Raw genomic sequence first — 17,228 nt, 5'->3', positions numbered from 1 at the left:
ACAGCTGGAGGCCCAAGGTTGGGAAACACTGGCATATATGATTCTCTTCCTCCCCATTTTAGCCACACAACAACCCTGCAAGGTAGGTTAAGCTGTGAAGGCAGTGACCAAGGTCACCAGTGAGTTTCATGGCTGAGCAGGGATTTGAACTCTGGTCTCTCCTGGGTCCTAGTCTGACGACCAACCATCACACCACTCCATTCATTCATTCATTCATTCATTCACTTCTCACAGATGTGGCTGCTCGCTGGCTGCATCTCTGCATGATTTACTGCTCTGGCTGTCTCCTCCTACAGTAAAATGATCTGTCCATGGCAGAGGCTGCCTGCTGTGTCCTGTGCATTTCTCTTTTCCATCAGAACGGGGACTTGAGCAGAAGCTCAACTGGAGGATTCCACTGACCGTGGGTGGCTTGTATACACCCTACATTTCATTTCAACGGCATGCTTCCCATTTTAATTGGGGAGCGGGGAGGACACACAAAACGAGTGTGGCTCAGCCAAATAACAATTGGGAGGCATCTTCCAAACAATGCAACAACTGATCCCTGTGGGTCATGGAAAAGGGGGGTTTAGAGGGTCACAGGATCTGCCTGCCTTGCTTATTCCCACCACAAGAGAATGGGCTCTCTCCCCCCCCCACCCCACAATCCAGCACCTGGTCTTCCACACATCCTGCATCAGCAAAAGCCTGCAGAGAGGGAAAGTGCGAGATGCTTCCTGGCTATTGTCAGCCTGGTCATCCATCAGACAAAGCGACAGAGGAGGCAACTCTATAAAAGTCCCATCTTTACAGCATTTTTGCTCTCTGTTTGTTTTCAGAGGGGGAAAGAAAAGTCAGAGAGAGAAAGAGAGAGAATAGGTAATGGTGATAGCAGAAAACTTTTAGACTTGTTAGCTGGGTTTCTCTGTTTATTTATCTCTGAATTTCTTGGATAATGGTCATTCTGAGGATTGAGCACTGAAGGTAAGCTGAAACATAAGGCTTGATTGGAACCAGGGATTGTGGAGTGTTCTATTCAAAATCTTAATTTCACATATAAGCTTCTGGGGTTTAAACTGGGGTGACTGTTAATCAATTCATAATACATAATGAATTGGGAAAAAAATGTTTAAAAGTACTTTCCCAAAAAAACCCAGAGTCCTTTTTGTTGGAGATGATTCAGACTGAATCTCCCAGGTATTAAAAAAAGGTTATTTAGTACCTACTACTGTGGCTCATGTTGTGTTAGCCCAAAAATGGAAAACAAGTGAGGTCCCAACTAAAGAAGAATGGCAACTTAAGCTGACAGAATATGCGCAGCTTGCAGACTTAATATATAGAATTAGAGAACAAGAAGAACATACGTTTAGAGAAGATTGGAAAATGTTTATTGAACATTGTGTACACCTAAAAACGTTGGCAGCATGAAGATAAATTCAACAGTGTAAATAAGTTTTGATGGATGCAATAATGGAATACTGAATGGTTTAGTTTTTGTAAAATATGCAGGGATTGGTATTATTCAAAATGAACCATGAAAAGATAAGAAGGGTAGTCATTTATATTTTGACGATGTTTAAATGAGTATTTTAAACTGTAAAACAGAACATTTAATTACACACACACACACACACACACACACACACACACACACACTGGGGTGACTGACCAGGAACAAGAACTTGGGGCCATATTGGACAGCTCAATGAAGATGTTGACCCTGTGCGTGGCAGCTGCGAAAGGGGCAAATTCCATGCTAAGAGATCATTAGGAAAGGGACTGAAAATAAAACTGCCGATATAATGCCATTATATAAATCTATGGTGGATGTGGAATGCTGTGTATAGTTATGGTCTCAACACCTCAAAAAGGATTATTACAGGAAAGGGAAACCAAATGATCAAATGGGTAGAGAAATTCCTCTGTGAGGAAAAGTTGCAACGTTTGGGACTTCTCCGTTTAAAGGCAAGGAAGAGGTTACATGATAGAAGTTATGCATGCCATGGAGAAAGTGGATAGTAAAATGTTCCCCATCCTCTCTGATAACACCAGGGCTGGACCTAGAAAACTTCAAAGAAGCAATTCTTTTTAAGGCATTGCAAACTCTTTGGTAGGGAAAGGCAGGACTCCACAGCACCATCTGGTGTCACAGTGTTATATCACATATACAACGCATATAAAACGCTTTTTCTTTTCCAATCTTGCCGAGTCCTAAGGCATGCAACGAAGCAGAATGTTGGAAGACTCAGGGCAGAGAAAAGAAAGTCTTTTTTCATGCAGTGCATAGTTAAACCATGGAACTTGCTCCCACAGGGAGCTGTGATGGCCACAAACTTGGGTGACTGCAAAAGAGGCTATCAATGATTACTCGCCACAATGGCTACACTCTGCTTCCACAATCAGAAGCCGCAATGCTTTTGAATACCCACTTTCTGGGAACCACAGGAGCGAAGAGTCTTCTTGTATGAATCAGGAATTGTATTTGGTTGAATATGATTTTGTGGGGTGATAGACGGTCTTTGAGCGCCCTGCAATGTTGCAAACTTGTCTCTCCTCAGGATTAGCAAAAACAAAATAAAGGGGGGCGGGGGCTGAAAAAAAAATGCTTTGCTTTGCTTAAATGACATAGTTCTCCGAATTCAATTTTCTCTTTCTGAAGAATTTAATACCTGGTGGTGATAACTCTTCTCTCCTTACCCATAACACCCTGGCCTTTGGGGGCCCCCTCCCCAGGCAGACCCTTCCCCTCTGGTCCTTCTGCAGGAGGAAGGCCCTCCTCCCGAGCCCCAGACCAGCGAGTGGTCCGTGATGTTCAACTTGATGGGAGGTGGGCTGTTGTGTGCAGCCTCCGGCCTGGTCCTCCTCATCGTTGCCACGGCGACAGACTTCTGGATGCAGTACCGCTACTCAGGCAACCTCAGCAACCAAGGCCTCTGGCGGTTCTGTGTGGGGAACAAGTGCCACCCCCACACCATCACACTCGGTAATGGGGTGCTGCACAAGAGACAACTTTTAAGAAAAAGGCTATTTACTGCATTTGGATCCCTCATATGAAAAATGGTTCGTGATGCCCATGAGAACACATGATTAGCATGCAGGCAACCCGCTTCTGAGCAGGAAGCCAGTGTGTGAGAGAACCAGCGGTGGTGTAGTGGTTAGAGCATTGGACCAAGAGTTGGGAGAGACCAGGATTCAAATCCCCACTTGGCCATGAAACTCACAGGGTGACCTTGGGCCAGTCACTGTCTTTGTGGGTACATAAAGAGCAAAGGTAGCTATTTTGGTCCAAAATCACAGTTGTGGAATAGTTATTGGGACCAGCCATTGGGCTGACAATGTAGCCATGAGGTCAGTTTGTAGATTCAACTCTCCAGACCACCTTTTGCAATCAGTGACCAGCTTTGCCTAAATGTATGCTCAACAGATTTGGGCTAACCTATCCTTAGCCAGAAGTGGCTTAGTCACACTGGCCACATGACCCGGAAGCTGTCGCGGACAAGCGCTGGCTCCCGGCCTCTTGAGCGAGATGAGCACACAACCCCAGAGTCGGTCACGACTGGACCTGATGGTCAGGGGTACATTTACCTTTACCTTTATCCTTAGCTTTGCTTGATAATTATCCTTACTCATGGCTAATTTTTTAAAAAATTAAGTTAATATCTTTGGCTATTCACTACTACCCTATGTCCTGCCACTTGGATAAGAAAAAGCACCCAGCTATCTTACAGAGGGACTTCTAGATCCCAATTTGCAAAATTCATTAGCAAATTCATGGCAAAAGGTGTTTGCTCACCACTGGTCTATAGCCTAGTAATAATTATCAACCTATTTAGCAACGCTAATGTTCCTAGATTTTTTTTCATGGCTTGGTGGATCAATCCATTGGCAAAAGCAGTTATGGAAGCCAAGTGTAGCTAGCAGGCTGCCTTGACTACCTGAGAATCTGTCTTTGCAAAAGTGGCCCAGTTCAAATGTTAGCGCATGTCCTTCTATACTGTAATTTTTACAGGGATATATGATCCTGGTTTACATCTCCAGTACTTTCCTCACAACTGGGGAACTCGGACAAATTATGTGTTTCAAGCTGAATGGCTCATTCCAACTCTAAAATCCGACATGGTTGTTGATATAATCTCATTTTACATGCTAGAATTTGTGTGCCTGCATATTGTGATCCCCTTGATAGGGGTTTGTGGTTGTGGCTGTAGAGTATCTGCTTTGCATGCAATCCCCAGCATCTCCAGGTAAAGATCTACCTGCCGCTGGTTGGTGCGCACAATACTCAACTACATGGACAGATCCCTGTGTTCCTAACCCCACTTGAGGTTAAGCTAAGTCTCTGGCTGGCCTCTCACGCCTACCGACAGCTGCTGGGAATTGAACAGGGAGTTGCACACAAAGGATGTGCTCTGTCGCTGAGCCCCATCTTGAGGAGGCAGAGGAGAAACCCCTAAACCTCTAGCTTGAGTCTGGAGGCAGGGCTGGGCTGGGCTGGCAACAACAGCCCCTGCAAGTCCACCCCACAGGGGTGTAGCTAGCTGCTCTGGCACCCAAAGTGGCAGGGTGATTTGCCCAGGGGGGTGGTGAGGCAAGGCGCGACGAGCTGCCCACCCAGTCCACTTGGTGGACGCAAGCCCCATGCTGCAGTTTTGGGCAGCGCAGGGACCTGAGCCACTGTGTCACTCCCAGGAGAGACGCATGGCTTGGGCGCGCTGCAGGCCAGGCCCCACGGTGTGCCATTTTGTCACCCCCTCAGGGATGACACCCGGGGTGGGGCAGGCCACACCACCGCACCCTCCTTCCTATGCCACTGCCGCCCCCCTGCCCTTGCCCTGCCTGCATCTCCGAATTGCTGCTTCTCACTGTGCCTTCCTCCCTGCACAGCATTCTGGGATGCCACCAGAGCCTTCATGCTCCTCTCCATCCTCTCCTCCTTCGCCGGGATCATATTGGGGCTGACCATCTACTCCAGTAGTGCCCGATCCACACGCACTCGCTCTGCAGGAATCACACTCTTGATCGCAGGTACGTGCTGAAGTGCAGGTGGGTTCCCATGAGGCAAGTTCACAGTGATAACAGCAAGAACCTTTACTGGACAAACAGAACTGGACAACAGGGGCAAAGCAACTGCTTCTATACATTTCTGAAGGCCTGGGCCACTCCCACTCCCAACGTGATTGGCTGTCCAAACTTCCAAGCTGCAAATCATAACTCAGAGTTTAAGGGCCAATGGCAGAGGCCCAAATCCTGAAATGTTCTGTGATTGGATATCATGTATCAAATCAGAACACAGGGGCTCAGTATCCTTAGTCCAAAACTCAAGCTCAGGCAAACACAGACCGCTGAATACATAACACGGGCAGCAGGCTGGAGGAATCCAGATTATTGAATAACCCAGAGCAGAAACACTAGCCTGCTATGCTATACAGCTGAGTCCTCAACTCTTTATAACAGTGCTTTGCTTCCTTTAAGTTGTGCTTTGTCTAAAACTTGCCATTTAGTTTTTCAAACCTTTTTTGTAAATTCAGTATTAGAAACTATCTTTGAGTCCTCAATCCTTTATTACTGCGCTTTGCTTCACCTAGGTCTAGCTAGGATTATAATACTTCGGAATTTTTGGGAGTTCTACCCCCCCCTTTTTTAAATTTTGGTCATTTAAGGTTTATGGTTTTTCTATTTCCTTCTAAAGAAACTGAATAGTTCAGTGAAACAAGGTTTTTAGCTTGCATCCCGTTAAGGCTTTGTTCAATTTTAGGTTTTTCTAATTTTTTCCTTAAACTTTTTGATTCTTCTAGTCGATTACTTCTCGTTTCAGGGATTTTCACGGTATTTCATTTGTTTCGTGCTATGCATAGGGCAGCTGTCAGCCCCCAGCTGACTCTGCCTCTCCTCCCCACTCCCAGATCCACTTGCCAGCCTTCGCTTACCTGGTGCCCTTCAGAATTTTTGTGTGGCATTTCTGCTCCGATAACCCCCAAACCTCTACTTGCAAGAACCCTAAGAATCCCAGCAGTTGGCCAAAGGTCCTTGCTGAGAAAATGGGATGTGTGGAATGGAATGGTCCCCCTACAATCTCACTCTGGGCTCCTTCCCTGTCTATTCTTCCTTCCTCCAGGACTCTTTGCTTTGCTGGGTATCTCGGTGTATACGGGAGTGACAGTAAGTTTCTACGGAAAGCGTTATGCCGAATGGAGGTTCTCCTGGTCCTACATTCTGGGATGGATCGCTGTCATCCTCACCATCTCAGCAGGTACCAGGAGTGCCCCTCAGTTTCTCCACCCCAAACATGGGTCTCCTCACTAACTTCAGCTGTCTACTGGATCCAAGGGGCATTATGGTCTTTCCAAAGGAATTTATTTGCATTTATTTTCCTCTGTTATTTACTTATGCTAAGGTTAGGATAGGGAGCCCGCTTCTACTACCTTTGAAAGCTTGGGTCAGATCAAAACTTTATTAGCAAAGCCAACAGGCCACAGCTATACAAGAATTAAAAATAAAAATAAGAATAAAAAGAAGAAAAGAGCAGGCAAAAGGAGGTCCGTCAGATGAACAAGTCTGTCACTCAGATGGTGGCCCTCAATTTCACAGCTCTCTCGAAAGCTTGGGTGTGGCAGGCCAGGAGAGGGCCTTCTCTGTGGCAGCCCCTAAGTTGCCCACAAAAATAGACCTGGCACCTTTGTTACACAGCTTCCAACAAATGCTGAAGACACACCCTGGCCTTTGACACATGGGGTGTATATTTTAGGACCCACCTTATTTCTGAGCTTTTTAAGTTGTCTTAAACTGTTTTTAATATTGGGCTTAAATTATTGTAACCTGCCCTGTGACCTTAGGGTGAAGGGCAGGTGATAAATTATAAATAATAACAATAACTATATGGTAATTCCCGTGATTCACTGGCTTCTCCGTTCTCTCCTCAGGTGTGTTCCACATTTGCGCTGTCCCCAGGAACTCATCTTCTGACGGCTCTGACGTGGCAAGCGGCTGACCCTCTGGGACGCTGGCCCAATTCCATCCTGTCCAGATGTCTGAGATTATTCCCGCTTGGGACTCCTGACTTTGTTGCTGCCTCTTCCCTCATAAGCCCTCCCCAGATTGTCTTTCTGGATCTGCACAACAGTTACACAAAAAATCAAGAAGGTTGCTGTTGAGATGCTGGGGGAAACCCACACTCTCAAGGAGTGGTTGAAGTGTGATTGAATTGCACTGCCATTTTTATTTTTATTTTTAGGAAGGAGCTGGCTTTTCAATGGCCTTGGCAAGGGACTCCAGCTGGGTCCTCCATCAGCCAATCCCTGCAACAGCCCTTGCCAACCCCGTGCCCTCCAGATGATCTGTACTACAACTCCCATCAGCCCCAGCCAGCACAGCTATTTTGGACTACACTGTCCATCAGGCTCAGCCAGCATGATGGAAATTGCAGTCCAAAACATCTGGAAGGGCACTCAGTTGAGGAAGGCTGATCCATACACTTACTACTGCATTCACATTGAGCGCATTCATCCCCAGGCCAATAAGGTATAATCCCATACCAGCTTATCTGGCACTAAGCGTCACTGAATTCAATGGGACTTACTTGTGAGTAAACAGGAATAGGCTTCCTCTGCTTCTCTCCCAGGTAAAGCTATAATTTAAGATTCCCTGTTTTCACCTCTTTTGCACTGGGCAAAACAACTGGGAGGAAGGCTAGGTAAAAACCATGATGCTAGGAGAATAGTGAGTAAATAAGTGTTGTTCACCCACAACGGCATTCTTGTTATTGGTGCAGAAACACTGTCATTTCTCTCCCCAGGCCTTTGTCCTGCCTCAGGTCTCTAGTCCAGGTTCATGACATTTGTGACATAAATTCACTAGAGGGCAGCAGCTACCAAGCCAGTGGAGGATTCAGCAATGTGCAAGCACCAAACCTCTGGTGTAATCAAGTGCATGTGGTGGTCTGCACACCAAACATTTAAAGCACATGACCTCCCCCCCCCCCTAATTGTTTGTTAAGGGTGCTGGGCATTGTAGCTTTCTGAGGAGTAAACTACAGTTCCCAGCATTCTTTGGGGAAAGCCATGTCCTTTAAATGTCTGATGTGTGCTCAATCTATGTCAGTGTGCTTGCTGATGCTCCCAAGGTGTTCAGCCCAAGGAAAAAGGCTTTTGGATGCTGGTGTGGAGACAAGGCAAACCTAGCCGTCTCTCCTGTCAATTTTGGACAAAACCTGGGCTGCCTCACTAAGGGCCTTTGCAGAGGGCCACGTTGTTTTCCCAAGTCCTTGCATTGAACAGGAAAAATAAACACCCATTTTCTCTCCAGTGTTTGCTTGAGCTGTGATTCACAGGGCCCATTCACAAGGCACACACCTTCTTAGTCACCGGGGAGCACTTGTGGGCCATTCATGTTTTGCCTGCAAATCAGGCCACGGATGGAGTAGGCGACTGTGGGAATCATCCCATGACTGACCACATGTGGCATGTAGAAGTACCTAACAAAATATTCCTTTGGACCAAATCACACTGGACTGGGATTCAAAAATAGCAACTTCCAGTCACTCTTGGGGGAGTTGCTGTAGGTCAGGTGGGCAGTGGCCAACTGATCGGGGGGGGGGGGAGGCGGCCCTGCTCGCTCCTGAGCCTTTCGCAGCACCTGGCAGGTGCAGAAATAGAAGGTTGAGACTTTTCATGTTGTGGAGTTGAGCTGTTCTTGTTAAAGGCATGGGAAACAGGAGCTGGCAACTCTGGCGGGTGGGTGTCACTTTCTTTTTCGCACACACTGTTTCAAGAAAGCAAAGCGCCGCAGTGCTCAGGATTTTACACACAGTTCAAAGTGCAGCTTTTATTACCATAGTTTTCTCCTGGGACCTTTTCCTCCAGGAAATCAAAGGCCTTTCGGTTCCCTGCACGGTGTTCACAATGTGCCATGAAAAGAATCTCTCTGAAAGAAACTGTTTTGACAAAAGTGGAAGAGAGCAAGAAGGTGCTATTTTAGAACAGGAATCCTGCCAGCGTACTTCAGCCTTCACCAATCTGCTGCCATGTTTTTGCTGTTTTGAATGCATTAATTTGCTAGCATCAGGGGTGGGAAAGAGGGGGGCATCTGTGGATTGGACTAGGGTTGTCAGGCAGCTTGGCCTGCTCCTTTGCACAGGAAATTGGGGGACAGAAATAAGGTGGTGGCATGGAGAGCCAGATTAAATCCTTTAGAGGCCTTAAGCATTGAAAAGATTATGGTGCCCCCCATGTAATTAAAAAATAAAACAATATTCAATTATAAAACAACATTTATTTTTCAAACAGACACAGAAATTGCATGTATGCTGATATGTACATGCATGTACATCACATGCAACACGTGACAAAGTTTGATTTCCTCACATTATTTCAATCTATGTTAGTAGTGTGCCGCCCTGGTTTAGGTGAGGATTAGGAAAAAAAGGAGCACAGAAAATTGGGAGTTTGTAGCGGAGCATAAGGAAGTCTCGCAAAGTTCTGCTCTCTCCCATGGTGGCTACTTTGATGCCTCTTTTGAACTAATCAAATGCCAATTAAAAATAATAATAACAATCCGTTTCTTTATATGCCCCTGCATTGCTGGTGCCCTGAACACCAGCTAAGCCTGCCTATTGGGTAATAAAGCACTAAGTGCGAACACGTGCTGGAAGCTGTTGTTAAAGAGGCAGGGGAGCCGGGCTGGTCCAAAAAGTTGGCCACCTAACCCTGGAGCAAAGGTTGTGGGCGAGGGGGTCGGGGCGCATGCGCAGTGGAGCGGACGCCTGGCAAGAAGAAAGGAGCAGGTGGGGGCTATTTTTTATGCTTCCCCTTTTTGACTGCGGAGCCAAAGCGTCGGCGGGCCTGGGACTTCCTGCAGCGGCGGCGGGGCACGGAAGGGACACGCGCGAGCCCCTTTGCAGTTGCCTGCCTACCTGCCTGCCCGCCCGGCCACCCGCCTGCCTTCCTTCCAATGCAGCAACCTGCGACAGGTAAAACTTTCTGGGCTCGAAGCCAGCGAAGGAGATGAGCCGCTTTTCCCAGCAGAGGGACTGCTTTTCTCCAGCTCTCCGGAGAACCACTAGGCGCCTTTCCCCGGCTTGTGCTTCTGAATGCCAAAAGAGGGGTCGGCCGTCCCTTCCACCTTATAATGGTCGCTTATACAAGCCCCCACTGCTGCATAGGGCATGCGGCACTCGCCTTCACCTGAGTCTGGTGACCTCCAGGTCTTTTGGACTACAACTCCCATTTAAAATAAATCAATAAATCGGAATTGATAGTTTAAAACACCTGGCGGTCACTAGACTGAGGAAGGCTACCTCCATTTATTTATTGCATTTCTATCCCACCTTTCCCTCCAAGGAGCTGTAACATGGTTTCCCCCCTCCTCAATCCCCAAAACAACTCTGTGAAGTGAGTTGGGCTGAGCGGTGCCTACGGTTGCCCAATGAGTTTTGTGGCTGAGTGGGGATTTGAACCCTGGTCTCTCCCAGATCCTAGTAGTCCAACACTCTAACCTCGGCCCCACAATGGCCATGCCCATAAGCCTGGCCAGCATCTCCAATGGTCGCAGTCCATCAGATATCTGGAGGACACCACAGATAGGCTTCCTCCCCAAACTAAGTTCTCATGGTGGCCAAATTCCCATAAGGACCTAGGACTCTAGATAGACTGTCTCTGGATTGGGGGGGGGGGTTGCCATAAGAAGAGCCTGCTGGATCATGTAGCCTTTTGGGAAACAAACAGGACCTGAGCACAAGATCACTCTCCCCTTCTGCAGTTTTCAACAATGGGTATTCTGAGGCGTACTGTATCCAACAACGGAGGTGAAATGCAGACATTGTGGCTAGTAGCTATTGAGGGCACCCCATTGGCTATACTTAACCTACACTGACTTGCAGCAGCTCTTTCAGTCAGGTAGGTGCTGTGCTTAGCCCTGGAAATGCCCGGGATTGAACCCAAGACCACCTGTATTCAAAGCAGATGCTCTACCGCTGAGCTGGAACCCTTCCCCGTACACTTGGGAGCATCATTTAGGAGGCATTTCTGCTTGGAGGTGCCAGAGATCTCTCGATGCACTTGAAAAGTGTGTTTTCTGATGGGTTGGGTCACTGCCTTGAAGCTACTGGCCTTCAGAAACTTTGCATTTCCAGCACTCCAGCTGCTGGTGCAGGCCGATGACATCATCAACCTACGCCTGCAGGTGGAGTAAGGGCAGAGCTGGCAGTGAGTAGCCATAGGACCTAGCAGATTATGTTGCCCTCACATCTCAGGATGCCTCTGTGCCTGTGTGTGGGCACCTTGGGCCCTGGAGTTCCCCATAAGCAACTCCTAGAACGGTTGTGTTTGTAGAATTACACCAAGAAAGTAAAGACTAACCAACTATGGAAAAGATCTGTGGGGAAAGGAACATGTCTCTCCCCACGCAGCAATGTGAGAAGAGCCAGCAGGATCAGGCCAGTGGCCCAACTAATCCAGCATCCTGTTTTCACAGTGGCCAACCAGACGCCTCTGCTGGGAAATCTGCAAGTAGGAGTCAAACACAACAGCACTTTCCTGTGGTATCCAGCAATCGGAAGCATTATACTGGCTCCAACTGTGGAGCAATTGTGCACAGCCATCACGGCTAGTGGCCATCAATAGTTTACCTCCTCCATGAATTGGTTTAATCCTCTTTTAAAGCCATCCAAGTTGGTAGCGTCACTGCCTCCTTTTATCTGTCTTGAATTTTCCAACGAGGTTGATTAACCTCCTGTACAGGAACTTCATTTAATGAATGATGATAAAATGTGGTCATGGGTGGGGTGGGGTGGAGGCCTTGTGTGGAAGAGGTCTGTTTATGGAACCCATACCTGTTTATGGAACCCATGCCTCCTGATTTGCTTACACGGAAGTAAGCAAGATCATATCCAGTCTTTATTGAGCTTTCATTCTGATTTGTTTGCAGGGTGATAACAGGACAACGAGCATTTGTCCTGATTTCCTTGCAGGGTGTTTACACGTCTTCCTGCTATCCTTTCACTCATTCCGCACTTTTCAGTGCATTTCCCAGTTCACTATCCTAACTGCAAAAGAAGAGTCCAGTTCCTTATTTCCTAAACTTGATTTGTTGCACTATGGAGACATAGCTTTGATTCACTTTAATTTTTGCCAACCTACATTTCCTGGTATGCCTTTTGAACCCCTCCCGCAAAATGGCAACAGCCTGAGAAAGGCCCTGTGGCTAATAGCCCAAGCCTTCTCCAGTATTTTGTTTGTTTAAAATATACTGCCTTTAATGAACTGCTCAAGGCAGTTCTCAATAAAATCATTAAAATAGATTGAACATACAATAGAGAATTGATCTTTATTAATTTCTTTTAAACAAACTGCTCCTCAAGGAGGCTTTAAAACTAATCAGTGCAGGTGAACTTTTTTTACAGCAGATCCACCGAGGATAAGGCTGTCCGTGGTTGGTATCCATGATGGCTGTTTGCTCTGCCTCTGTGGTCAGAGGAACTAATGCTTCTGAATACCAGTTGCTGGAAACCACAAAGGGGAGAGGCCTCTTGTGTTCCAAGCTTGCGCACAGGACCCAAACTAACGGATTCCAGTTGCAAGAAAGGAGATTCCAACTAAACATCAGAAAGAACTTCTGACAGAAAGAGCTATTTGACAGTGGAACGGACTCCCTTGAGGGTGGTGGACTCTACTTCCTTGGAAGTTTTTAAGCAGAGGTTGGATGATCATCTGCCATGTTTGATCTAGCTGAGATTCTTGTGTTGCAGGAGGTTGGACTAGATGAGCCTTGGGGTGCCTTCCAACTCTCCAGTTCTATGATTCTGTCTGTCCGACCACTGTGAGAAGAGGATGCTGGACTAGAAGGGCCAGTGGCCTGACCCTGCAGGGTCTCCTTATGTTCTCATGACTGTCTTCAGTATCAGTGACGGGATGTCCCAGAAGACCAGTTGAGAGTGCTGCAGTTTTCGTGTTCCACTTCTGGACTTCCCATAGGCATTTCCATGCCAGTGTTTAAACAAAATGCAAGACTAAATTGCCGGATCCAGCACAGCTCTCCTGGTGTTTTTAACGGCAGTCAAACAGCAAACTAGATGCTGAACCAACAAAACAACAACAACAGCAACAACAACACCACCACCACGGGGTGGCAGGTGGAGAGAACAACACCTACTACCTGATGCTTGCCGTTGTAAATGGATGCACTTCCCAAAGGATGGAAGACTGCCGTTTCCAAACAATGAGAAAATGCAGTATCAACACCTGGGAAACAGTAGCATTTGCCAACCTGGTGCCCTCCAGATGTTTTGGATGGCAACTCCCATAGAAAACACCAGGTTGGCAAAGGTTGTCTTATTGTTCCAAGAAAAGTGCTCCTTCAGGGGAAAGATGTCTAGGTTTAGAGGACCAATCTGATTTTTCTTGTAAAAAAAAATTCATGTGTGTAGTGGTGGTGGGAAGCAAAATCTGACCAGGCTGAACTTTTCCAGTGAGAATTGAGTGACCCACATATCTCCTGACTTCCTGGTGTCCGGCCTTCCCTTTGGCCCTTGAGGAATGGGTCAGTGGGGCAGGGGAAGGCAAGCTCTGGCCTTTGGGATCAGAGCTGGGAAGCTTTTACCCAGGAAGGTGATGCCTTGACACCGCTGGTGAGCTGTTCTGGCACTGGGCTGTGAACTCCCTTCGCTTTTATAAACGAAACCCGCCTCCCCCCCCCCTTGAGAAACACCTGTTTAAACTTGCCAAACAGGTTAATATTCTCTCTCTGTCTCCATTCCCCTCCCTCTGGCAGTTCGTGGAGAACAGGTTGTGGAGTTTCAAAACAGAGCAGCGATTGCTCAGCACCATCAAGGAGCAAGCCACCGCACCAACGCCGCCGAAGAAAGGGGGACCTGACCACCCTCTCCCGGACACCCCATGAGAAAGACCCATTTCCCAGGAGTCACGGAAGCATCGAGCCTAAGGATGGCAGCCCCCTTGTCCCCCTTTCAGCTGGCATGATCCCTCTCGCCCTGCTCTTTTTATTTTTAAAAGCTGAGTAGCTGTCTCCCCACTGCCCCTTAACTCGGGCACTGTTGTCATTGAGAAGGCAAGGAGAGGTTCTTCGCCACTACCCAGCTGGCCACTTTGGTTCTAAAGCCTGCGGAAAGCACTTTGACAGCAGCAGCAGCAGCAGCTGAATCAGCTGGTTCCACCTTGCGCCATGATCTGGAAAGTTTTCCTTCTGTTGCTGGCTATCCCCGGTAAGTCCTCGCCCTCTGGGCTCTTTTTCCTTTCCGTTTTACCCCCTCCTCGACTTTCTCTACAACACACAGACTTTTCGTTGACTGTTGAGCTCTCTGAAAGAGAGATGGGGTGGTTTTTTTTGTAGTTCCTTTATTTCCCACAGACCGACTTAGTGAGTAATTGGGTAATGATAGCTTTGCCTAATCTCTGCTGGGCTTTGGGGGGATGCTTTTGGATGGGGGAAAGTCCTGCTTCGGTTTCGTTCCAGGCCCACCCACCCACCTTCCTAAGCCTTCCTTTATGTACCTGATGGGAAAGGCAGAGGGTGTGTTTGTGTGTTTTAGGGATCCTAGACATTGCTTGATCCCCTGTTGTTGACTTGCTGTGGATTAAAGAGCCTCTGCTTGATGTAGCCTGTTTTGCAAAAGGCAGATTCTTAAGGGGAGATGAGCTGGAAAATGAGATGCCTGGGGATGTATGTATCAGGATTTTGGAGGAAAGATGGACGGTTGTCAGTACCTTTTGCAGAATGAACTGGCCTGTGATAGTTCTACACATCTGTATTGTGGGGGGTTGGAATGGATGACCCTTTGGGTGCCTTCCAACCCTGATCTCCTGGGAAGTGAGGTGCTTCGGCATCCCAGGTTCTTGATGCCATCTGCAAAGGCAAGCTGGGATGGGATCCCTCTCTTTTTTCCCTCCTCTTGCTGGAGGGGGAAATGCAAAGAGGGCTTGCAGTCCGGAGATACCCTGTTTGGTGCCCTTGCGGTAACGTAACCCAAGGAAATTCAGCAAGTGATGTTTTCCCCTTCCCCCGGAATGGAAACCAATTGGGTGTCGAAAGCTGAAGCTGCTGCAACTCCCTCCCCCCCCCCCCGCAATATCAGGCTGCTGTTGGTCCTTTCGGTGGAGTGGAGAGGGATGGGCCACCCTATTTCTTGCAGCTGTCAACACACTCACAAGCTCTTCCCTTGAAATGACAACCGTAAGGGCAAGACCAAAAACAGATTTCCAGGTTTCTTCATTTTCTTAATGACATTTGAAAGTTAGAAAAAGCAAACCTGTTGCCAAAAAAAAGAAGAGGAGGTCCATTTGGCTGAGGATGCAGGAAGCTTAACTTTTTTGTTGCAAAGAAAACCACTTTCTGGTGGGAAAATGCCATCTCCTCCTGTGTCGTGTCTTTCACAATAACTGAACTTGGCTTGCCTCCCACATGGGAAGGTAGGCTATTTTGCGCCAAAAGCCCCCGTCTGCGTGTCTTTCTCTCTGTGGGCTGCTTGCTCTGTAAATTGTTGAAATAACGTTGTTTCCTGCCTTGCTTGGGTGTTGCGGAGGTTGAGAAGTTGCTGCGTTTGGTGGAGTGGCAATAGAAGACTCCAATAGAAGAGGGAGGCTGGATCTAGACACATCAAAGAAGCATTTCAGTTAAATGCGCTGTAAATTTAAACAGGGAAAACAGGTACAGAAAAACCTGACTCCACAGCGACATCTGGTGGCACAATGCTATATCACATATACAATGCATATGAATCGCTTTTTCTTTACCAATCTAGCTGAGTCCGGAGTTCCCTGAAAGAAGCCAAGGGGAAGTTACTATGTACTTAAGAAGCAGGGAAGCCATCAGTAACTTACCCATGAAAACAACTCACCCCAGTGATTTATTTATATGTGGAATGCCTAGGTGCCCGAATATATTTTGTTCAGGATCTGGAGGTGTGAGGTACTAATGGACCTCATTCGCATTTTAAGCACAATGATGCCACTTTAAACAGTCATGACTTCACACAAAGAATTGTTGTGGTTTGTTAAGGTTACTGAAAGTTGTTAGGAGACCCCTATTCCCCTCATAGAACTGCAATTCCCTGGGCTCCCCGTGAAGCAGGATTGGTTATTAAACCACTCTGGGAATTGTAGTTCTCTGACTGTGTACGGCAGGGGTGTCGCCAATGCAGTGACTCCCAGGTGTTGTCAGACTTCAACCCCAACCATCAGTTACCGTTCACCTTGCTGCTTGGGGCTGATGGGAGCTGGGGGTCTCCACCATCACCTGGAGGGTGCCGCAACATTGGCTAGCCCTGATGTTGCCGCGTTGCTCTTGGTGCAGCCTGAAGAGCGGGAAATCAACAGGCTGTTTTCTTGCTATGCCGAGGAAAGCTTCACCAGTTGGATTTCTGCCTGCCCAGAGCACAGGGGCAAATAAACTGAGGGAACAGGCTGCTCTCCTCTCACCACAGAGTGACAACAGCGAACCTCCCTAATCTGAGAGACCCCGTTGGGCACCATTCTGCTTCACTAATTTGATAAGATTCGGCATCATGGGATGCCATTTAGAGGAGGGGGTGGTTAGCTTTGCCTTTTCCACTTGCCTCTTTGCCTGCCTCTCCCCCCCCCCCAAATTCCCTTCCTCCAGCAGCTTTGAAGTGACTCAACTGGTTTTTCATTACTCTCTCCGGAAGGAGCTCCAGCCCTGCAAGAGATGCTGACTCGGGGTTTGTGCCTTATACAACCACACGCAGGCCGCAAAAGCAGCTCTGTGAGTCACAGAGACCAGTTTGGGAAAGGCTGCAGGGTTGAGCGAGTCCACGGAGTCCATGGGGCTGCCAGGCAGGCTCTGGAGCCTGGGACTGGGGCGGGTTGGCTGTGGGAGGGAGAATCATAGGATTGTCAAGCTGGAAGGCACCCCAAGGGTCATTTAGTCCAACCCCCTGCAATGCAGGAGTCGCAGCTAAAAAAATCCCTGATGGATGGCTATCCAACCTCTGCTTAAAAAGCTCCAATGGGGTGGCACCTTCTGCCAGAGTCCTTTCCACTGTCAAACAGCTCTTACTGTCAGGAAGTTCTTCCTGTTTTTTTAGTCAGCACCTCCTTGCTGGTGATTTGAATCCATCAGTTCGGGTCCCACCCTCTAGAGCAGCAGGGAACATGCTTGCTCCATCTTCCATGGGATGGCCTTTCCGATATTTGAAGATGGCTCTCGTACCACCTCCCAGCCTTACCTTCTCCAGATCCAACACCTTCAATTGTTCCTCATAAGATATGGAGTAGTGTCTA

General features: G+C 47.8%; 2 protein-coding genes across 2 annotated transcripts in view; both read left to right on the top strand.

Moving 5' to 3' along the window:
- Positions 1-800: 800 nt before the first annotated feature.
- LOC309330730 (lens fiber membrane intrinsic protein-like) lies at positions 801-7,144 on the top strand. Its single transcript, XM_081842562.1, has 5 exons — positions 801-966; positions 2,716-2,965; positions 4,867-5,007; positions 6,098-6,232; positions 6,903-7,144. The coding sequence occupies exons 2-5, from the start codon at positions 2,791-2,793 to the stop codon at positions 6,968-6,970; spliced, it is 519 nt and encodes a 172-aa protein (XP_081698688.1). The 5' UTR covers positions 801-966; positions 2,716-2,790; the 3' UTR covers positions 6,971-7,144.
- A 2,681-nt stretch (positions 7,145-9,825) lies between these two features.
- NECTIN4 (nectin cell adhesion molecule 4) overlaps positions 9,826-17,228 on the top strand; it is an 87,734-nt gene continuing 80,331 nt past the window's right edge. The window contains exons 1-2 of the mRNA XM_081842461.1: positions 9,826-9,946; positions 13,744-14,194. Coding sequence (XP_081698587.1) covers positions 14,155-14,194 — 40 coding nt within the window. The 5' untranslated portion in view covers positions 9,826-9,946; positions 13,744-14,154. The remainder of the gene's footprint in view (positions 9,947-13,743; positions 14,195-17,228) is intronic.

This window comes from Podarcis erhardii (assembly GCF_964252035.2).
Source record: "Podarcis erhardii genome assembly, chromosome: 15".
NCBI lineage: Eukaryota > Metazoa > Chordata > Lepidosauria > Squamata > Lacertidae > Podarcis > Podarcis erhardii.
This window is presented reverse-complemented; position numbering and strand designations above follow the sequence as displayed.

Bases quoted from the DNA above. Each gene is read 5' to 3' on its own strand.
- LOC309330730 (XM_081842562.1), top strand. From the start codon at position 2,791: ATGTTCAACTTGATGGGAGGTGGGCTGTTGTGTGCAGCCTCCGGCCTG. The intron at 2,966-4,866 runs GTAATGGGGTGC...CTCCCTGCACAG, and splicing joins CCCCCACACCATCACACTCG to CATTCTGGGATGCCACCAGA. The intron at 5,008-6,097 runs GTACGTGCTGAA...TCCTTCCTCCAG, and splicing joins AATCACACTCTTGATCGCAG to GACTCTTTGCTTTGCTGGGT.